General features: G+C 43.0%; 1 protein-coding gene across 3 annotated transcripts in view; it reads left to right on the forward strand.

Moving 5' to 3' along the window:
- The window catches only part of FGD5 (FYVE, RhoGEF and PH domain containing 5), a 91,762-nt gene that overhangs the window by 25,231 nt on the left and 42,845 nt on the right, over positions 1 to 23,686 (forward strand). For all 3 annotated transcript variants that reach the window (XM_062635915.1, XM_062635925.1, XM_062635936.1), the window contains exons 3-5: positions 9,275 to 9,404; positions 20,727 to 20,785; positions 20,897 to 20,927. In XM_062635915.1, coding sequence (XP_062491899.1) covers positions 9,275 to 9,404; positions 20,727 to 20,785; positions 20,897 to 20,927 — 220 coding nt within the window. The remainder of the gene's footprint in view (positions 1 to 9,274; positions 9,405 to 20,726; positions 20,786 to 20,896; positions 20,928 to 23,686) is intronic.

Consider the following 23,686-nt stretch of genomic DNA (forward strand, 5'->3'; position numbering starts at 1 on the left):
GTTCAGTTTTGTGTTTGCATTACACTGACACCATTTCCAAGCTGGCGTTTCCTTTAAGTTTTCACTTCTATTAGCAATCAAGAATCATGTTAAGCTGGATCTTCTGAAAGGATTATAATGAGTTGGATCCATTTGCTGCTGTAAGCATCACATTTGCCTAACTGACACCTAATCACATCTCAGTCCAGACTAGATTCCAGAATCAGTAGTGCAGTCCCAGCTGTACCATATGTGCAAAAGTACGGAGCGGCTGCTATATTGTACAAATCTAAAGACACTAAGGAACAGGACTTGCCAAAATATTCTAGTTCTGTGGTTCTTAGCGTAGTCAATAACCTCCTTGTGCAGCCATGAAACACATCTAGACCCAGGTTTTTACCTATTTAAAACTTTATTATGGTTGTAGGACAGCAGAAGCATTCCGCCAACACTAGGTATCACCAGGAGAGCCCACACTGCATCAGAAACATGCCTTTGTTCTGCCTAGCTCCATTTGCAAAACTCCTGCAAGTGATTTGTGCAGACCACAGTGTCCAAAGCCCTCAGTCTTACCTGCTTTTTAAACATGACCTTGCTCTGGTATTAACCATTTCTGTTACAGAAATGACAGCCAAAGCACAAAGTTGTTAAGAAACATGCTGAAGATAATGATAAAGAATTTGCAGTAGGGCAAGGGCTTCAGCTTTGCATCCCAGATTGTGGTCTCCCCACAAAGGTGTACTTCTCACACTGAGAGGACTAGTTGAAGATCACTTCTTACAGGAGAGATCTTCTCCTTATTAATGCAGTCCTATGTCCTGGCTTATTCTGTCACTGATTTATGAGAGGAATAAGTCTTTCAGGGGGGTCAGAGTGAAATCAGAGGGTCTTATTCTGCTCAAAGATCATAAGTATAAATATCAAGTGACTCCACTAAAGTCAGGGTAAATTCCTTCCAGTTTTTCACCACCATATCCAAACTCAGACTGTCACTATAATATTTTATAGAGGAGAATAGGGCAAAATATTTTATAGAGGAGAATAGGGCAAAAGTGCTGGGTGGTTTCACTGTCAGAGGCCATTTGTGTTGTGAATAGGGGTTGCTCAGCAAATCACTTGAAACCCATCCTGATAATTGGTAGATATTTTCTTTGCTATCTTCTGTCCCTTGACAGATGTGCAATATGGCAAGTTCCAACATGACGGAGATGTATGGCCTGCACGGTCTGGGAAGGAAGAAGAGTTTCACAGCACAAAACAGAGACTTTTGTCAGTGCCAAGCACTTGGGTCTTTTTTGCCCTTCTCAGTTCAGGTTTCCAAGCATTGGAAGGATTCAGCATAGCAAAAGTTTGCCAGAGATGGGGACCAGTAGTATACTGGAGAACAACAGGGCTGTGATTTAGCAAGGGAAAGAAGAAAAACAGAAGCATAAGAAGAGCTGTACTCGTTGCTTAAGGAAAACCTCTGCTGGTGCTTTTGGATAACAACGTCCTAGGTGCCTGTGAAGCTAATGATTTAATGAAAGTAAAAGCTCTGTGGTGGCTGACATGCGATATAAATAATGTGCTCAAAGGAGTCTATAAAGGGCAGGAGCTACCTTTAATAACCTATTATGTATTATCAGCTGCCCCATTGTACCTTCTGGCATGGTGGGGCACTGGGTGCGGTCCAGCCAAGCGTCAGCCCTTGCTAGTTCATTGCCAGGTCATCTCTGGGGAGGAAGTGTTCCCTGTTTACAGGAAATGCAGGACAAGGGCTGGAGCACCAGGCTGAGCACAAGCTGAGGCTGCCACAGGTCATGGAGAGGGGTGTCACTTGTCCAAGGCCTGAGTCTGCTGTGTTGTGTTTTCTGGCATGTCCAGCTTTTAGTGTTGCTTTGTTTTTCTAGTGGTTCTAAGCCACAGGGCTGGGGAGGGGAATCCTGCACCCGGAGTACATGTGGCTGAGCCTGAAACATGGACTGGCTGCACAGGTTTGTGCAGGAGCCTCAAGCCAGAGCAGCCTATCCATCTCGGCACACCTGGGACATGGCTGGTAAAAATTCACTGTCAGGCTTTCTCTTATCCCTCCTCTGCTTATCCTGATCCAGGCTGGGCCAGAAGACATTCCCTGAAAGGGAGCCCAAACCCTTGCCTGGTCCTCACTTCCTGCCTGCCCTTCCAGAGCAAGACCTGCCCCAGCTCCATTGCTCTGTGAGCACCTCCAGGAGCAGTGGTTGAAGGTGGGAGAGTTTTGTCTCCAAAGCTGTTGAGAACTGAGCACAAGCCTTCTGCACCCGACCAAAACTCCCCATACCCTCTACTATATCCTGCACCACACCAGTGCAAGAAAGAGCAAAATTCAGATTGAAACGTTTGTGGTATGAGGAAGAACTTTCTGGCCTTGGCAGCCCAACAGCTTTGCCTTGAAGTGTGAAACGTGATTATCCCTGTGTTACTTTGCCTTGTCAGGCTATGTATGTTACTAGCAGACATCACGCCTTTCATGCCTTTTTCAGACTTCAGCTGTGATATTCCTCTTGATGATCTGCTGTAGGAGGGAACTGGCTGGCTAAACACATGCTGCACTAACAGGCATTTCCTTTATCGGCTTTAAATGCATTTGGACTTTAATTTCCTTTAGTAATGAGCCTTTCTTTTGCAGAAAGACTAAAAAAAACCACCCTGATTTACAAATAGATGCAAGAAATAAATAATCAGTTTTAATAAAACCAGGTCGTTCAGCACCCCCCTGCCTCTCCCAGTTACCATCATTGCACTGAGTTCATGTGATTTTAATTTTTTGCAATAAAAATGTCACTGTCTGAGAAAGACAGAACTTGAACACTCTGCTGGCCATGTGACTTGAAAGAAAGCCAGGGATGGGGATATTGCATGTAGAAAAAAGATGCATTCAATCCATTTGGTTCAATAATAGAGGGGTTTTTGGAGGGCTGTGTGTGTTTTTTTCTCCTTCCCCTCTGGATGGAGGGGATTTTATGTACGTGGGCTTTGCATAACCCAGCCGTGTTCAGGTTAGATTCTGGTCTCCCCTTTGCACTCAGTACCCTATATCCACTTAGGAGCTAAGATACCTATGACACAGGGATTGGAATGGGCACAGGCCGGGGTCTGTGGACAGGAAAGTTGTAGCAGCAGTTTACTAGTCATCTGTAAAATAAGCATATCCAATTCTGTGTTGATCTCATCATCACTCAGATGGCTTCAGGGAGGTTGTACTTGTCGAGGACAAACCCCACAGAGAAAGAAAAACTACTGGAACCTTTGTATGTAGTTCCTACAAACCTTTGTCGCTGACTCAGGTCAAATAATTGCCAAGACAATCACCAGTACAGACAGAAAAGTATTTAGGGTTAAAACTGACATTTGTTTCAGAGCTTTGGTGGATCTAGACCTAACTGAACTCAACCCCACTGCCTCTGTCTAGCAAAGAACTGAAAGAATTGTCTTTCAGCAATCTAGATCTGTGGTTCCACTAATGAACGGATGAAACATCCTAAGGAAAAAGCCTTTATATCCCCACAGAAGGGAGTGCAGAAGTGCCAAGAAACCCAGAGAGTTCACTTACTTCCTTTTGCCACTGTGTGAAAGCAGTGAATATGCTGAGCCATGTGTTGATAATTACTGGTAACACCAGCTTTTAATAGTAGTTGTTCCACTGTAGGAATGGGACCAAGGATGTGGTTTCTAGCCTCTTCTACTGCTTTCTTCATCTTGTGGTGACAGTTTGGATCAAATACTGCTTTGATCTTTACTTGCAGGCACTTTTGAAACCATAAGAAATTTCCAGAAATTAAATCAGGGGGCTCTTTGGCCCTTCAAGTATGTGGTGGTAGTTAAGTTGCATTATCTCTATCCTGGGGTCAGCAGTAGCAGTCATTTTTCTCCTTCTTAGTACCTCGTGCAGTGCTGTGTTTTTGACTTTCTGCCTGCAGAACAGTGTTGATAACACCAGTGGTTTTAGTTGTTGCTAAGTAATGTTTACTCTGATCAAGGACTTTGTGAGTCTCATGCTCTGCCAGGGAGCAGGGGAAGCCAGAAGGAAGCAGAGACAGGACACCTGACCCAAACTAACCAAAAGGGTATTCCATACCACAGCACGTCATGCCCGGTATATAAACTGGGGGCAGTTACCCGGAAGGGCGAGATCACTGCTTGGGTCGGGCTGGGTATCAGTCGGCAGGTGGTGAGTGGTTGTATTCTCTCCCCTTGTCATTTCCCTTATCATTATTACTATTGGTGGTAGCAGTAGTGGTTTGTGTTATACCTTAGTTACTGGACTGTTCTTATCTCAACCCATGGGAATTACATTCTTTCAATTCTCCCCCCCATCCCTCTGGAAGCGGGGGGAGGAAGGTGGGGATGTGAGCCATCAGCTGTGTGGTTCTGGCTTGCTGGCTGGGCTTAAACCACAACAATCTCATTTGCAGTTTGCATCAGATGCAAAGAAAAGAATTATCAGGATCTCTAGAAAGAGACAGGTTCTGTCCTTTTTTTTTTTTTTCTTTTTTTTTTTCTGTTCTCCTCCCCAGATCCTATTAAAGACAGTGTTAAATGTTCTCTCTTTCTCTGTCCCAGCACTTGCCTCCCTGGTACTCCCACCAAAGTGGAGGTGGCAGGGAGATAATCCAGTTGTCATTTACTGATTACTGCCACAGTGGTTATAAAACCTGAGCACACTCTGGGCTCTGTTTCTGGAAGTCATTCAGCAATGTATCCTTTGCCTGACCTCTTGAGTGTTATTAGCTTGGATCATCTTTTATGCTGTATATACCTTAGGAGACAAATTATGTTCGGTTTGAATATGAACACAGCATAGGCTCCATAAATGCTTGTTCACACTGCTCTTTACACTGAAAGTATTGAAGCACTGAAACCTACCTCCAAACGAAAACAATGTCCTCCAAGGAAGCTTACTCCAGCTGGCTGGTGATGGTGTGTTACACTCTTGTGATTACCAATAAGCCACACAGTCTTTTTCTCCAGAAAGTGCACTTTGTTATACTGAAATTTTAGAAGTCCCCCGTCCCTGAAGGAAGTGCTCAGGAGCTGGGATGTGGGAATCTGGATGTCCACATCACACCTGTTTTGCCCTGGAGATGGGCTCAGTCACAGGAGTCTCCCACTGCCCTGCTCCCTCCCATATGACTGACCTAGTGGGAACCCCTGTGGCACTAAAAGTGCATATCTGAACCCTACACAACTACTTGCTGCTTCAGGAAGGTGCTGAATTGCCCTTGACTAACCAACAAAATTCTAGCACAGTTACGCTGTCTAAATAGATTCAGCTGCATGGCAGAAATACGTTGTAAGTCTGTTACAACACACACGATCATACCTTCTATACTCCACTGGCATTTGAAGGGACATTGCCAGCGCAACTTAGCAACCTAACCAGCTGCATTTCAGCTGTATAAAGAGCCACTTGATGGAATGGATGGGTACTCCACATTATCATAGAGCATAACTGAGAGTTCCAGGGATACATTAATACAAACACCCTACAGGAAAGAGCACTCCTCTCCCCTCATGATCACTGCTGGCGCACAGGCCATGAGGCAAAAGGCAGGTGAGATTTATAAGCCTTTCTTTAGGATGGATCACTTCATGTTCAGATTCATTGAACAAACCGCAGGTAATCTGATCCTTATTGGTGCAGAGGACTTGTCTCACGCAGTGGAAGTGACAGACCTTAGGTCTGGATTTCCAGATCTCCAGCAACTGAGTTGTTTTGGGTTTTTTTTTGTCGTTGTTTTTTTTTCTTTTGAGGCAGTTGGTGGCACTAAGGGAAGAGAGAAGATATCACCTGTGTGTGTGGCCAAGCAATGAGCATACAGGCAAGCGTCCTTATGTGAATAAAAATACATGGTCTTCCTAGACCTTTATTATAGTAACCTTGGCTAGGTATTTTTGCCACTGTTAAATCCCCCAGTTAAATTCTTACATCTCACTAATGCTGACTGAATAAAAAATCCTAAAGAACTCATGTGATCACTACCGAGGAAAGGGGCAGAATTTGCTAGGTCATTTGAAGGATAGGTGTGGAATTAAAAGAAGGGCAAGTATCTCTTTGAGAACTGCACATTCAAGCTAGATAAAATACAGTATTTGCCAGTCTGTGAGTCCTGTTCTATGAGCTCTCACACCTGCTTTGTATCTCCACAGTGCTCCCTCACTTCCCATGCACAGACCACCTGTGCTCATCACACTTGTCCAAACCTGTGCTATGGAAGGATCATACGTAGTAGAGACTTGTGTCTTGATTTTATTAACAAAAAATCAACAAAATTAACAAAAAATAGCTAGTGCTATTACAGTGGTCAGCTCAGCTTCTCTCTCCTTGATGGCTTCATCCTCTCTAAAACATCCTTTTCCTTTGAGGTCAAATGCAAACATCACTATAGAAGCAGAATAACCAGAGAGTCTGTATATGCCAGAACACCTTTTCTGGATGTACCAATACATGTTCACAGTGAAGGTAATTAGTAGAGTGCATCTATGCAGTTTCTCCCTACTCCATACCTATCAGCAGTTCTGCTAATTATAATGTAACTGATGCTAAATAAAAGAGTTGCAGTTGTCATCCTGCATTTATTCAGTCCGTTTAAGGTTAGACTGTCCCAGAAGGCCCATTGCTTCCTTTGTGGTGCTAGCTAACTCTTGAAATGATTACAGACAATTGCTGGAGGAGCAGCAGATAATGAATCTGCAATCTGCTCTCATTCAGCCATATTCTTGCTATAGGGAAGAGAATTAGCTGAGGATTTCCATGTCCATTCAGGTACTGCCAACTCTGGGACTATTTCTGCCCTTATTCTCCACACCCGCACTTTTATGAGCATCTTCCATTGCATTGAAGTTTATTCCTTGCAGAAAGTGTATTTAGCAGGACTTTTAAAGAACTAAAGAAAAATATCAATTAGCAGAATAAAGAAACACAAGGTTTTGAATTATTTATGACTCCTATATTGCTATATAGAGAGATTATATATGCATATTTATTTAATTTTGAACTATAGTCTATATAACTACAACGGTTAATTTTATAGAAAATCTCAGCCTTATTGGTATAGTTTAAGGTAATGCATTTGTCATGATGTCATCTTATTGGTGACTCTATTATCTTAATAAATCAGTTTATTTTTCTGTTCTCAAATACCTAGTTGGATGATTTCTCCAATAGTGGCAGTTTACCAACATCAAAAGCAATCTATATAATCTCTTGGAAAGTGCCAAAACAAGTCCAGGTGATTTTCACAGGGTGCATGGCAGCTTGTACTAAGATAAAAGACTTAATGTGTGGTGATGGTAATTGTTTGGGCATACCTGAAAAGTTTGCTCTGTGGATAAGACCTTGCCCTGCATTACAATTACTTTCTCTATTGTCCTTTCATAAAATTTACCAAAACCTGTTGTGCCTCAGAAGTCATCACTGCCACCTATCCCTGCATCCTTGTGGATTTCCTCCAGGCACCTGGCAGTGGGATTAGTGAAAACAGAGCTGTCTAGGGCACTGTCACCTGGTGACCAGTTCCTGGGAACAGTTCAAGTCTTCAGGAGCTAGGAATGTATGGGGACCACAAGAGTGAAGACATATAAAATGGATGAAAGGATGTGAATTCATTGGAGTAAAACATGCTGGGTATCAGGAAAGGTGTTCTGCCCAGGAGCTCTGTGACAATATGGAACAGACCCAGAAGTAAAGACCTGAGTGCTGCTGGAGTGGCTGGAGAAGGGCAAGATTGGAGTGGATGGCACAAACATGTCTGTGCCCATCCCATGTGTAAATGAGACCCAGAACATTTTGGGACTTCTCTTTAAACACAAGGCAGTGCCACTGGACTGCAGGACTACTATAAATGAAGCCCATGCATCAGTTCAGCAATATTGCAGGTTTTTGCTACTCTATGAGTCTTTAATAATGCCATTCACAATGATTATTGCTCTTATATACAGAGAAGTTCTTCCCAAATTATAATGTGCTCTTACATTAACAGAATGCAATCATTTACCAGAGAGAGAGATAAGGAGGGGGTGAAATTAATTTAATTTCACATCTGGTGTGGCAAACAATTACACACTGCAGAAAGGCTGTGTAATGAGAAAGACTGGCTAAACTATTAATAAGCATCCTGAGCTGCTCCTGTGTCTGCCTTGTTCTTGCTTTCACTTGTGCTGAGGCCCCTTTGCTGTTGTGGCCATGCAGGCTTTTGGAAGTGCTGTCATGCTGCCCATACTGAAAACCTGCAGCCAGGAATAACGACCAAGAGATGCAATGGTGAGGAGCAGTGGTGCTCCCCAGCCCTCCACCTGGCCACACCAAATGCACTTGCCAGCCTGTGAGAGCTCCTCACTCTGCAGGAGGGAAGCACTGGTGCCATGAAACAAAGGCTGCAGGCTGCACCTACAGGGGAGACACAGAGCCCTGTCTGCAGCTTGGGGTGAATACACATACTTAGGGAGCTCCCTCCCCTCTCTCCTTCCTCCTTCTCCCTCTCTCCTTCTCCCTCTCTCCTTCTCCCTTTCTCCTTTCCCTTTCCTTTCCTTCTTTCCTCTCCACTCCTCTTCTTTCCCTCTCCCCTCCTCTTCTTTCCCTCTCCCTCTCCCTTTCCCTTTTTCTTTCCTTTTCCCTTTCATTTCCAAAAGCAAATGAGAGTCTGCTCAGTGGCCCTGGGAGTCTCTGTCTTCATTGCCTTCCCACTTACCTTAACCCATTTTTGCCCAGCCTCCTGTCTCTCTAGCACTGGCTTTGAAGCTTTGTTATTTGTTCACATCTGGGGTCCCCAAGTGGGAGATTACATGAGGCAGAGCTGCGAAAGCAAATTAATAATGTTTCAAAGGAAATGAGAACTAAAGAAATCATATTGTTTGTAACCAATTGTTACAGTATCTGTATTTCATTTTTAATGAGCACTGAGACATTAGTATGATTTTATTACATCCATTTTGAGGGGCTGACTAGGGAGAAACAAAGCAGTTCTTTGGGCTTTTTTTCCTGACTAAGCCAGAATATTAATCCTTTAGAGAAGCTTGAACAAGTTCAGTTAAATTCCCACCACCACTGCTCCTTTCAGATCCTTCTACCTACCTAAATGGTTGCTGTTGAACCTGGTAGCAAAAAAAAACCAACAACCAAGCTTGAGAAATCTTGCTATCTATCTATGCCTAGCAGTTCTGCAGGGATTCCCTGTCCCCTGACTGGTTACCTCTGGGCAGTTGTGCATTTCTTATTTCTGAGCAACAGCAAGTGTCTGGGAATAACACCAGTGAACCAGTTTGTTCTTTGTCTCTGCAGTGCCTACACTGAGCCCTACAAGGTGTGCCCACTCTCTGTCATATCGATGGAGGTCGTCACATCAGATGAGGAACAGAAGAGTTCAGAAGATGAGGAGAGCAGCCCTGGTGATCCCAGCCTCATCAACAAGGTAAAAGAGCAGAAAATGGGGAATGCATGAAACCTGGAGAGGGAGAAACATTCTGCAGAAGAACCTGGATTCTCAGGTCTCTCTGCTCTTTCCCTGGTGCTTATTTAGAAATGTCAGAGCCATCAGATCTTTGTGGCCACCATACTCCCCAGTGCTCTAGCAGCAATTTAGCCCTACAGCATGTGGTAAAGCCAAAGAACTGCAGACCTAAGATGGACAATGGAGGCAATGTAGCCAGCAGGGAAGACCTGACTTGAATGTCAGGAAAACATCTCACTTGGAGTTAGCTGCAATCTTGAGAATTTTAAAACTACATTGAATGAAATAATGACAAATACATTAAAGGGACCAGTTCTGCATTGGCTAAAAAATTGAATAAATAATTTAATAGGTCTCAGCCATCTCAAAATTCTCTCATCATGGGAATATGCACTCATGTTTGGGTTTATTTTACTGACTTCTGACGAGTAAAACACCTCTTAAACAAATAATGGAGAAAAACACAGAAATATGACAACAGCCTAAGACCAAACAAGGCTATTTTAACCTTCAGTAAGCAGACTAACAATTAAGTTATTAAAGAAATGGCATGAAGTAGTTTTAGGCACAAGTTTATCTTTGTTTTTCAGAGATTTTGTGTACATGTTCGTAAAACCTAGTATGAGCCTAACAATCCGTGTCTCTGAGTACAAGCATCCAGTGCATAGCCTGTTTGGTATGCATGATACAGATGGGCATGTTCTTCTGAAGTCTTCCAATTTGATCCCCAGGAATGAAGGTTGCAAAGGAAAACAGCAAATGCTGATTTCCTACACATCTCTCTGGCATTCATTTTGGCCTGGTCTCTCAGTGTCAGCACAGCACAGCTGTAGCTTCCTGATTGTAGATGGCTTGTGTCTGATCACAGACATGTCAGAGCCTTCAAAAGTCTGTGCAGATAGCCCTCCAAAACCAAACTCAGTGGTTACATAAGAGTCAACTCTGTCAAGGAGGAGTGTAAGTATATTGCTTCTAGACAGATTGGATCTCTTCAGCATTTCCAGAATGTGAAGCTTTATTTAGGGGCAGGTATAGAGAGAGTGAAGTAGAAGCTTCCCCTCACCAGGACAGCAACTCTTGAGAACACAAAAAGAAACTGCAAATGGAATGACAGTGAAGGGCAAATGAAATTGCTGTTCTCTCATCTGAGGGAGAATAGTTTCCTTTGATTTCCTTGTCATGTCACTTTTAGGTCTACCCTGCAGGGTGCTGAGCTGCCTCTGGTACCAGTGGAAAAGACTGTGGTTTGATCTCCTTGCTGACATGAAACAAATGAAACAGTCACAAGCATTTCTTATCTTTCTTTTTCCTCTAAGAGTCATATTTTTTTTGGTTGTTTGTTTTCACACTGGTTTTGAAAGATAAAAGTCTTTAAATTTCTGATATTCCCTGTTAATTTTTCTTTTTTCAGTTCTATTAGCTGACAAACTATTAGCATTTATGGAGCATACACCTGTGTGTTATCCAAGCTGGTCAGGTTTCTTAGCATCTCTTACTTGTGATGCCAGTGGAAAAGTGACAACAAAATTGTGACTTGAGTTCAGAAGGGAAATGCGCACAATCACTATGCACTTGGAAGTAAATTCAATTGCTAAAACCAATTTTAGTGCCTTTTTTGTAGGGTTTTACTCACACCACTAGGAAATGATGGTTTTCGAAATGTCTCCCTTATTGCATCTCATGCATTTTAATTGTTCTGTTGTGCTGGGGTAACCATGCGGTGCAGCTATGCTGCAGAAGGCAGCAGCACTTTGACAACAAGGATGTGCTTCAGAGTCTAGCTGGAGGTATCCCTCCCGCTCTTCAGACAAACACAGACCAAATATCTGTACATGCCTGATAGAGAATCAGACAGGTCTGGTTAGTTGGTTGGGTTTTGTTTCCTGAGATAACTGTCAGCAAGGATCACAGTACACAGGACCAGACTTCCACAAGCTCCTGGGGAGCTGTCTTAAAACATGAGTGCAGGCTGTATTTTCAAGATGGCTGATGAATTAGTGTATGTGGCTATTTACCCTGCTGAAAGGCAGGCCAGAAAGTAGACATTATCTGACCTGCCTATTATAAATTCTGGCTGTAGGAAGATTAGCTACTCTGCAATCTACTGCGCTCTAGCTACAGACTAGAAAGATGTTGGAGGAGCAATAATTTCAGCCCTGGATGACAGGCTGAGAGAGCTGGGCTTGTTCAGCCTGGAGAAAAGAAGGCTCCAGGGAGACCTTAGAGCAGCTCCCAGCGCCTAAGAGGACTACAGGAAACCTGGAGAGGGCTTTGGACAAGGGCCTGCAGGGACAGGCCAAGGGGAATGGCTTTAACCTGCCAGAGGGGAGACTGAGATGAGCTCTTAGGCAGAAGCTCTTCCCTGTGAGGGTGCTCAGGTGCTGGCACAGGGTGCTCAGAGAAGCTGTCCTGCCCCATCCCTGGCAGTGGTCAAGGCCAAGCTGGACACAGGGGCTTGGAGCAAGCTGCTCTAGTGGAAGGTGTCCCTGCCCGTGGCAGGGGTTGGAACTGGAGGAGTTTTAAGTTCCCTTCCAATACAAACCAGTCTGGGATTCTATGATTCTGTGCATAAGCCATTTGCTTAGTAAGCCAAGTCAGGGATCTGTACTTGTATGTGGAACCAAGAAGAGACCTAGAGATGAGAAGCGGCACTGAGACACCTTTGTGCATCTTTGTTCTTGTAGCTTCACTAGGATAAGCATCACTTTGGACAGACAAAGGGGGAAAACATTCAGTGCAGGGTTCTGACGTGAAGGATTCAATAGATTTAACTTTTGTCTTTCACTCATGCCAACCACAGGACAGTGACACAGGAATCTTTCAAGGTGCCATGCAGCCCACAACGGTTTTCCTACCCTACTGCTCCTGCCTTCTTTTATTGTCTTATGCAAATCTTCTGGGTTCCAAGGGAACATCAGCTGCCCTGTCAAAACCTGTCTCTAAAATAACAAAGCACAAATAAATTGTCCAGTTTCCTGATGAAGTGATGTATCCCTTGCAGCAAAATCCTCAGGACAACACAGAATGGCCATACAACATGGAATTCAGAAGCACTGTCACTTGGGGAGAACTGAAAGGCATGTTGGTCTGGATGCCAAAAATAGTACCATGGATTTTGAAATGAGCTAATCTTGTTAAAACAACTGTTGGAGGCTGGCCTACTAAGAGCTGAATTTGGATTTTATCAAGAGACAAACATCCACAAAAAAACCCAGAACCTTCTGGGGGTTTATGGGTTTGATTTCTAATTTAAACAATAGAAACTTAGTTTCCATTTAGTTTAGTTTAAATAATGGAAACTTAGTTTAAATAATGGCATGAAACAGCCTAGATGATAAAATCTCCTCCCTGTGTTCAGATATATGATTTTCATTTGCATTGGGCTGGATTCTACCTGCTGCCTTTTGCTGTCATCAATGAATTCCATGTACGCCATGAACTCCAGCGTGCTTTGTTTTTTTCTCAGCTGCTTTCTTCTAGCCTGCTTGCTGGAGAATCACAAGGCTTGCAGCTTGCAGCAGAAATCCCCTGTTTCTTTTTAAGGCTCATTTTAATATGTAAATATAATTTAAAAAATAGCTTTGTACACACATTTCCTGTTATTGTTTCAACAGCTCGTCAACTTTGAATCCCTGCCCCATGGGGACCAGATTCATACGAGTGTGGAGAGATTGTCAGGGCCTGCTGGAACCTCTGTTCTGTGAACAATTCAAGTCATAGTCAATAATATACGCTGAGGTGTTTTTTACATTATAGGCATTATTTTAAAGATCAGACAAAGAAGGGCTTTCATCTCTACTGTGTCACAGGAATTTTTATTCCTAAAAACCTATTTGGAATGGAGCAGGTATAAAAATGTAAAACAGGAGGTGGGTTTTGCATTTCTGCCCTTATTCCACTGGGAGTGCCTCGGCCTACGGAGAAGCTGGGCATTTGTCATCAGAAGTCACCTGCTGCTTTTGGTTCTCCTGTATAAGACTAACAGTGAAAATTCTTTCTGGTTAAATAAGCACTTCATTTCCTTCTCTTCAGCCTGCTGACATATGATAACAGCCCAGAGAACTCAGATGCAGGGAATGCTGTAGGTTTTCTTAACCGCTGTGATTCTACTTGGTTATACTATAAAAAAACAATGTTTTTTACACTGCTGATGGAGATTCACTCTTTTTTTAACTCCTGCTAAGCTAATTTAGAAGAGCTCCTGAGCCATTTCTCATTCATGTGTCTTTTATATATGTTCATTTAATTAAATCCTTTCCAGCTGATCAGAAGGTGACCCATGGCTTTTCTGTACTGGGCTCTCAAGGTTATCTGATGGCATTTGAGCTGCCTGCAGAGAGGTAAACAAACAAAAACCAAAACAACAACAAAAACAAACAAACAAAACAAAACAACAAAACAAAACAACAAAACCAAAACAACAAAAAAAAAAAGAATTAGGGATTCCAGTTAGAAACAAAAACCTTGTCTCAAATAAACCAAGGACTTTATCTCTAAGCTCTCAGCCTTCACTCACTAGACAAATGCTCAAAGTCCAGGATGTAGAGCCCCAGATTCTTCCTTTCATCTTTGAGCTGGATTCAAACCTGAACTCTGTGATTGTTTTTTACTACTAAACCAGATAAATCCATCTTGGACTCACCCAGCTAATGAGCATTAAAGGAATTAAAGGGGAAATGAGCTTAATAGCTCAGATTTGACTAGACACCAACTTCAAAGTGAGTTCCCTTTGGCAGAACTTAGTTTTTGTAGCAGAATTTCCAGTTTTAAAAGGAAGATCAGAAGTAGACAATATAAAGTCTACTTTTGAGAAGCTCATCTCCATGGTTTGAAATGGACTAAATTCAACACATGCTGGTAGGTTTCACCTATTGCTGGTTATGATCTGAGTTTTTGAATTGCCGCAGTATTTTGAGGAAGATGCTGCATATGCTGGATCATCAGCTACACGTCAGAGGCACATAGCTTGTGCCTCTCACTTTCTTGTCAGAATCTTCAAGCAAGAGTCTTCAGACAGTTCTTTTCTTGTAGACAATTTTTAGGACTTCTGGCCAGTTGATCCCTTTTGTTACTAACCTGCTTCAATCTCCAATTGTTACAAAACTGAAGGCAGCCCCAAGACAATTCTTTTATCACACCTAACCCCCCATCTAGCAGAAGAGAAGCACCCAGCAGGGAGGTGTGAATTTTATGCTGGATCCAGAGAAGATCAAAACCTATCTGATGCAGGTTAGAGATCAAACTTGCAGGCAAGGCAGAAAGCTAGGTGCTAGCCTTTAGGTTCATTGTGGAAAAATCAAGCCTTTCAAGGGATTCACTGAGATGATAGTACCAGCAATGCATTTGCCTTCCTACCACTACATTGATAGCTCCACCTGGGGAAATAGGAAGGACAAACACCTGTGGGACAAACCACATAAGGGAGATGCAGCAGAGGCCCCATGGTGGTGTGAAAATTTTCTGAAGTAAGTGTACATGGAGACGAAGCACAGGTTTTGGGACTCCGTGGGGATGAGTAAGGGCAGTAACCCGTCCACCAAGTTAAGAATTCATTTTTTCCAGCATCTTGCAGAAAGCCATCCAGACAGTCCTGTAACAACACTATACAATGTGTTGTCTTGGGCCACGCTTCAAGAGCCATTTCCATCACACTGCTTGATTCAGACTGTGTCACACACATGCTAAAGGTATGCTGATCAAACAAAACAACAGTCTTAAAATTAAACCTAATAGCCAATGGAAGGCATTTAGACTGTGATCATTGCACAGTTTGCACCACAGTGATAAAAGCCTGAGTCTTCCTTTACAGGGTACCTTTGGAAGGAGAAAGTAGCGTCTGGGTAAATGCGGTGTTGTAGCATCAGCTATTTTATGAACTCTGTTAACCTAGCAATGGTATATAGCTAACCCTACATTAAGCCAGTAGGCAGAGGAACAATTAAAAACACTCTCTTAAATGGGACTGTAAACACAGGATGGAGTTTGAGCTGAAGAACTGAAGTGTATCTCAGAATATATTAAAAAAAAATAAAATATGTGATTAATCTGGGTGAGTACCTGTAAGAATTATAGTCTATAAAGCACTCGGGAATTAATTAATACAAATTCTAGGACAAATTAATACAAATCCTAGGACAAGTAATACAGCCATAGCTGGAAGATAAAGACATTTCTTTCATTCAGAACACGGTTCTGTCTGCCAGTTAACTGTATATGAGCTCTGAAAGTAGAGTTTAGCCTAAACCCAGCACTGTATTACAAGGGACTGGATGCAGACAGTATACGAGAGATGTGACCTTAGCTGGTGGCAAAATGTGAAAGTCTGTAGCGAGGCAAATAGCATGGAACCAGAGCAAAATGGCATAAAATATTCAGACCAGAATTCAGACCAGATGTGGCTGGGGTTTTGCCACTGAAAACTCAAAGCGTTCTGGCTAGTCATTTAGGACATAGGTCTAACATAGCTAATCCTATCCAGACTGGCATGAAGGGGAACTTCATACAGAAAGGATCCCTAATGTTGCACTTGTGAGAAGGCAGCATGCGAGGTGGGATGCTTCACCCTTCTCCCAGATAACAAACTAACAGGCAGTGGACAAAAAGGGGGGCAACAACCCAGTATGGCAGATGGAGGGGACCTGTGCACAGAACAGGGAACATGAAGCCAATCCACAAAAAATCTCACCACAAGCAGGGCAGCTACTGACTCATGGCAGCAGTACATCAGCTGCCTTTGCTGCTCCTTATCCACTTCCAGTGGGTGGGCTCGGTTTCCAGACTCCATTAATCATTCTGTTTTGCAAACCTTTAACCTTTACATATTAAAATACACGCACACACACAAGAAATGTGCTGGAGCTGGGAATGACAGATTTGTGTGCCTTGAGGAAGCACCTGATTCAGACGTATTTCAAGAGACAGCTCTTGATTTATACAGCCTGGGAGACAGGAGATGTGAACATCTTCTCTCTTGCTGATTCGCAGAGCCAGCCTGAAAATGTCACTTGTTCTTGTAATGCCTCAGTTTGCTGTTGGCACTGCTGTGACATCACTGTGAGCTGCTACATAGTTCATAATAATTACAAAAGGGGCATTATGAAGTCACTCAGCTCAGAGGCTGAAGCTTGGAAACTGCTGTAGCCCCTAGGACACTAGTGCTCTTGTGCTGGGTACCATCCAGCTACAATGCGTCTGCCCTGAGGAATCTGTGAAATAAGACACACGCATAGGAAAAGGCTAAGAGAGATGCAGTTTGTCCATGTCAGCATGGCAAGAGAGTGGCACGCACAAGAATGGAGCTGCTGTCTTGATCAGTTACCCTGCTTCTGAAATGCAAAACTCAGGTTACTCCCTAAGTGCTCCAGATGAGTGGCTTGCACATTACTAATACTCCAGTTTCAGTGAAGTGTTCTGTGACCTACTTGTGCTGCTGTTAGTCCATACAAACTCTGTTCCAGCCCCATGCAAACAGATTTGCCCCAGGCCCACAGTTTTTAAAGCTGGATCAGGAAGCCAATCTGGTTCTGATCAAGGTCCTGCAAACAGCTGGGCTCAGAGGGGAGTGCCTGGCACCATCAAAGTACCATCTAATCAAAGCACAGCCTGGTAGGGCCTACATCAGATGCCTTGGCATTGCTCAGGACAAAGCCAGAGCATATGAATGACTCAGTATGGTGATGTCAGCCCTACATTAATGGGATCACTACCACACAGAGAGGGAATCCTGCACTAGTTCAGTGCCACATCAGCACACTCAACATGGGCCATTAGCCATCTTTCTCCACTGCTCACTACTTGCGCCTTCTCAGCCAGTATGCTTGTTCTATCAGAAGGCACAAAAGGGACATGGAACCTAAAGGTTCTCAGTTTGAACTTCTTAAGACTAGTACTTCAGCTGTGCTCACATATGTGCTCTGTAAACAGCTGCAGGACTTTTGGTCTTTATTGTTCTAAACAAAATCTTTCTGATGGTGGTGTTCTTCATTAAACATTGGGAATCATGAGCTGTTGGAGGAGAAACTATAAGCAAGTCACAAGTCATCTTCAGGTCTCAGTTTTCCATCAGTATACTTGGTATCTGTTTGGAGGAGGGCTGTAGGGCTTAGTTTTGTCAGCCAATGGAGAGATGATTGCACAGTATTATCTTTGCTTTACAAGTTATGCTGATCACCTGAGCTGTAGCAAGCTGCTAACCTGGTTAAAGTGCTTTGTGTTTGCAGCCTTGCTGGCACCATCATATTCTTCAGCGCTGAGAGAACAGGGAGATACTTCAGTTATATATGGCAATTTCATATTGTATATCGCAAGCATATACAATATACTGTGGGATGAGGAGACTCAGTGAAGCTGAAAGCCAAGGGTCCCCACATGGCTGCATGGCCTCCATCTGCTAAGCAGAGGCATTCAGTGAGGACTGGAGTGCAGCTTCTGAAGTGGGAGCTGGAAAGGGACTGCGCTGCAGGGCTGGGCGCAGGCTGCAGGGAGCAAGGGTGACTAAAAAGCTTGGCAGTGTTACAGTAATCACTTGGACTTTATTTCAGAAACCTGGTGCTTGAGGGCCTGGCACCCCCTCTATCCCCTATTCCCAGAAGTCTGTCTCCGGACACTGTCGTCAATCTCGGAGTTCATTTCCTGGTTAAACAAACAGCAATTAAGTAACACAAGACAGGCAACGCCTAGAGACACTGTCTCAAACTCGCCCTAGACAGGCCGTGTGACACCGGGGTCCCTGTGCTCCGGCTCTTGGCTAAGACATGTTAATCACAGGAGGAATTGCAGAGTGTGACAATGTGTGTATGCAAAAGGAAAATAGGCCTGGCTTCCTGGGGGAAATGCTCTCTGCTTCCTGGCAGTGCTTGTCCAGAGAGGACGAGTTGGGCACCAGCATTGGGCCAGGTGACCCCAAAAGATACACACCCCCTTTCATTTTCATCTGATCTGCTTTGTCTGCATAGAGGAAATGGGAGAGAATAGAACTTGGTGCCTTTAGTGTGTTCCTGCAGCAGCTGGGACAACCAGGAGAAGCACATCATTACCATCTTCAAGAGGGCTCACAAGTGGAACCAGGGGGAAGGGGGCAATCAAGTATTTGCTCCCAGAAAGAAAATGAAACTAAGGAAAACATCTTTCTAGTGCATTCTATTGAACTGTAGTGTCATTCTCCAAAAGTAAGGGATTCAAAGCATGCTTTTTGGCACCCATTAGCTAAAAGACACAAAGCACTAGGGAACATACTCTCAGACTCCTGGTTCTAAAGGAGAGATGGATTAGACATCTGAGACTGATTAATAGTCCATTTTCTGTATTTTGTTTGACCCTCGCAGTCTTCATTTGCCTCCCAGTAAAAGTAAACAGAAATAGAATAAAGATGAAACAAAAGTCACTGTGACCCTGCTTGTTTTCTATGCATGAAGCCTCATTGATTTAGCTCATCATCACTGGTGTTCAAGAACTTTTTCACTTGTATTCACTACTGATTGGATTGTAATCCTCCTTGGGGGTCTATCACCCCCAGCATGAAAACTCACAAAGCAGCAAGGGACCTTTAGCCTCCTCACAGGAACAGAGACCCTTCCTTTGCTCATGTGTGCAGTCAATACTGACATCTCTTTGCAACATGTTTTGGCTGGTACTTAGTTCCTCTGAAATAAGCAGGGGTCAATCCACCTGTTGGTGCTTCAGTTCCTCACTTTTGTATGAATACCTAAAGTTACTAAAACTGGAAGAATCTTTCAAATGTAACTTCTGTCACATATTCCTCTTAATTTATGGATGTTGGGCAATGAAATTGCTTTATGTCTCAGCTGACCTTGCTACTGGAGTTTTTACAGTCCAAGTATTCACATGACAGTATTTCAGCTTCCAGCACTTCAGGAAATGTTTCACTCTTTCCTACATTTTTTTCAGCGTATTGCAGGCAGAATGAACCATAAACTTTGAAAAGGGAAAAAACCTCCTGAAATCCAGAAATTGATCCCTCTGTAGATACAAAAGGTATTCACCAGGATGATGTAATGGGACTTTGAGCAACTCAGATACTATATTGTGTGCCACAACACCTGCATCCCCAGGGAATGCTAATGAGAAGGCAGGACAGAGAGTAAAAAGTCTATAATGCATTCATCTTGAACTGGCTTAGACATTTTCTATTGCTCAGATCTGCTATGTAAATTTAGGGTTGGGGTCCTATCAATACTTTTTATGAGGGCTTCCAATCAAGCTTCATGTTCTCTGACCCCTCCAGCCCCCTTATGCAGAATTTGTGGAAGAAATATAGCCACAAACTTCCCACCTGACTTATACCAAGGGACTGCACCATATCTCAGCAAGTCCCAGTCTCTTCTGAGTAGGCTTTCAGAAGCAGGATCTGTAAGCAATAGGTTTCCAGCATACCTGGTCTGGCAAACAATGTCATGCACTCTTGCTGTTGAGCTCATCTCCCCTGAGTCCACTTCAGGTCACTTGAGGGCTGCTTTTCTTTACTACTACTAGACCACTCTTTTAGTTCCTTACTTAAACACTGCTAAGTAAGTCAAACTTTTCCCAGCAGATTCTTTTCAGTAAATATTTCCATGCTTTGGTCATTTCTTAACATAAGGTTGAGTCATGAAATAGGAGCAAAATACTCTAATTAGATGCTCACACCTTAGAGCCCTACACTTTGCTTCTGTCACAGTTTTCTGTGTCTTCCAAGATGCCTACCAATGAAGTGGATGCCTCTGAGATTTCAAACAACGCTGTCTGCTGGAGTACAGAACTCTTTGCTCTCTGGAAATATCTATGGCCATTTAGCTTAGACGTTTTGTGCAGCATGTAATAAAGCCCTTTGTGCCATTTGCTTCCACATATCTCACAGCAGTGAGAACAGTTTGGAATATGACCAAGAACTCCCTTTTCCATGTAGCTAAGAGTACTAAACACATGGTATGTGCCTCAACAGCCATGAAGCTAACCTGTTCAAAGCTAAGCACTTTCTGCCTCTCTGATAAATTCTGGACCTGTAAAAATCATCAGAAAATTTCTCTCCTCCTTCAATAAGAACATGGTTTTCAAACTCGATGTCTGCCTGAGCAGCTGGTATATCGTACTATATTGCTAGAATCTGAATTGTGGAAACACCCTGTCATGGAAAGGACTCCAGGATGCCAGACACTGAACAACAAAGAATAAAAGCCTGGTTGCTATTTTTACTGAAGGAATATGTCAGTTCAAAGTGCTCTCTAACACTGCTTTGCTTCTTGGAACGAGACATCTCTAACTGTCTCTGGTTTTTGCTGTTGACAGAAAGAAGGCCAGTCCAGAGCTTACCTCATTGCCCAGGAGCTGATGTCTTCCGAAAAAGCGTGAGTGAACTGTTACAAACCTACCTGTTGTTCTCCTAAAGCTGAAGCTGTGCAATCCACCCTTCAGCAGTGGTTTGACAGTAATTAATAAAGGTTTGTCTCTTTCCCCAGATATGTGGAGATGCTCCAGCTGTTATGTATGGTAAGGAAACAACTTTAATCACTGAAACCTAATTGCCCTTCTGGTTAGCTGCAATTTAGAAGAGATAAAAGCATTGAAGGGGCTAAGATGAGTTTGAGGAGGAATGTCTTAATGTGAACCATTGCAAAGGAATACATCTGCCACTAATATGCTCTTGCTACAGATCCTCAAATCTAGTGTTTGTCATTCACAGAAGAGTGTTGGCCAGCAGGGCTTGCTGGGCTTCTGAGACTCATGTAAGATGCAGAATAAGCCTAGTGCAGAGGAGATGGTGATAAACAGGGATGAACCCACCATCTTCAGAAAGACAGGAGCAGAGCTATGAAGCATGGGGATTTGGTTTGAATTGATTCTGTTTGCTTCCTTTAAGCTTCTTTTTTCTGATAATGCAGTATCAGTAATATCAAGTGTGTCCTGGATATCCTCACTCTGACACAAGTGGTCACCATGGGCAAAATACAGACTCTGGTGTCAGAAACTCATGAAGGAGCACACATCAAGAATCACTTGTTGTTCCTGACAGAGAGCTCTTGCATGGTATAAACCTCCTGGTGGCTTTGTCGCAGAAGACTTTGTGTCCCTTTAACAGAACTGCCACTGCTTTCCCTGGAGACTGGTACACAGCTTAGGTAGCCTTGCTCTCAATATCTTTCTCGGCTGTTAGCTGCAAGCAGTAGGAAATAACATGCACCACACAAAGCATGCCTACTGCTGCTTGGAAAGAAATACCCTGAGAAGGCAAAAAGTACCCCCCAGTTATTCTTTGGAGGACACCTCAATCCCTAGCAGTGGGCAGGAATGCTGATGGGGAGAAAAGTAATGTGTTGCATTATTTGACACTACTGTACATTGACACCAGCAAAGCCATAGTTGTAGTTATTCACTCTCCCCTGGGCAAAGTCCTTCTGGATTTCCAAAAGTATCATCGAGGAAAAAAAACCAAGGAGAAAACCATCTGCCAGCTTCTGAATCAAAACAGAAAGAAATATACACACATGAAATTACCATGCACAGAGAGTATTAGCCACTCTGCATCTTCATTAGATACATCTGATTAAAATATGCTTAATGTATTTCATTTTCCATTTCCAAGTGCATTTGTACTTTGGTACATTATGGACAGCATGTAAATTCAGGGCTAAACTAGAGTGTGTGTACAGTGCACAGTATTTAGTGGAGGTGTCTAGGAAAGGCCTCTCCTTTGCCTTCTATCCTAGCATTTCTCGTATACCCCTAGGAGATAAAACCGGCTTACTAAGATGGCCTGAAAAATCCTCAATATAGATCCAAATCTGGCTGCACACACTCCCGGCTGCTGTAGCACGGTACTCTCAGGGTGCCTTGCCTATGCTGCTACTGAGCCAGGAAAGGGATGCTTCAGGACTTTCCCAGTGCCTTCAGCACTTACTCTGCCATTTCCTCTTTCCTCTAGTAAAACCCTGTGTGGTGAATTTGCCTCTGAGGCTATATGTGTAAATGAGTAATTTATACATTTTTACAATAATTCTATTTTCTGCCTGTAGAAAACATTTGAAAGGAACAGGAAATGTCATTTTGGCGCTCTTTTCCAAGTTGACAGCATTAACATGGCACAGGGGTTCTGGTTTATATCTGTGCTAAATTTTTCTGTTTTAAAACTGTTATGGATGCAAGTGTTGGACTCCAGCTGGATGGACTCCAAACTGTTGGTAATCCCTAATAGAAAGAATCTTCATAAAAATCGCAGCTCATAGATTAGTCAGGGAAAACCTCTGCTTGACTGCTAAATTTATCTGCCTCAGTGCTCCGGAGTTGGCTCAAGCTACCAGGGAATGAAAACATAGATTTTTCCTGGCTTGATTCAAAAATGCGACTACTCCCTGCCCTCCTGTTGGGAAACTCAGACACTCTGAGCAGCAATGTGTTTACTACAGAAAATAAGTGTCATTACCTGGAGCATGGCCTGGCAGTCCTGGAATTAAAGTGTTGAGGCATGAGGGAAATTTGGTCTGGTTTCATCATACTTAATCATTAGGTTTGCATCAGCTGATTAATTTACCAGAGAAAAGATACCAGTAATAGCACTCCTATACCTGAGCAAGTTCTTCTATTTCTGCCAGTCATCAATTTTATTTAGAAGCATTTGTTTGGATTTTATGTATCAGTCCTGTAACAGAATTTTTCACTGAATCCTATTTTGCTGAGATTTGTTTCCCTGTCTGCCCATCCCACTGGAGCAGAGGGATCTCATGAGTGTTTTGCATATGCTCACGATTTCATTAATTACAAAAGTCAGAGCACCAAAAGAGGAGTTAGAATTTCAAATTAAAATAAGAGATACAGCTAAACTAAACCCTTGAGGGAATGCATTGGTTTGCAAAGCTAAGCCACTTCTAAGTTGTGAAATATCAAAATCACTGTAACCATACACTCTTCACTTTCCCTGTCCCAGTTCTCATTGTCTCAAGTTAGAAAGATTAGAAAGATCTGCATCAATTTGAGGATGAAATTTTGGGTGCATAATTTTGATTAATGATTTTCTTCTGCAGTGGAAAAGTATCCTTCTTGCCCCAGCACACACTCCTTTAGGGTTTCTGGAGGGCTTTTTCAGCATACTCAACAAGCAATTTTCTCAAATAAGATTTAATTGTTACTATGAGCTGGCTTTCAAAGTAGTGAGGAAGTATGAATTGCACCTGGGTTGGAGACTGAGAGGAAAGAGCAGCAGCCAGTCTGTTTTCACACTACTGCTAGTTCAGACACTCCTTAGTTTAGAAGAG

The sequence above is a fragment of the Pezoporus occidentalis genome, unplaced genomic scaffold (genome assembly GCF_034315485.1).
Source record: "Pezoporus occidentalis ecotype Australia unplaced genomic scaffold, CSIRO_AGI_Poc_V1 ctg114, whole genome shotgun sequence".
Classification (NCBI taxonomy): Eukaryota; Metazoa; Chordata; class Aves; order Psittaciformes; family Psittacidae; genus Pezoporus; species Pezoporus occidentalis.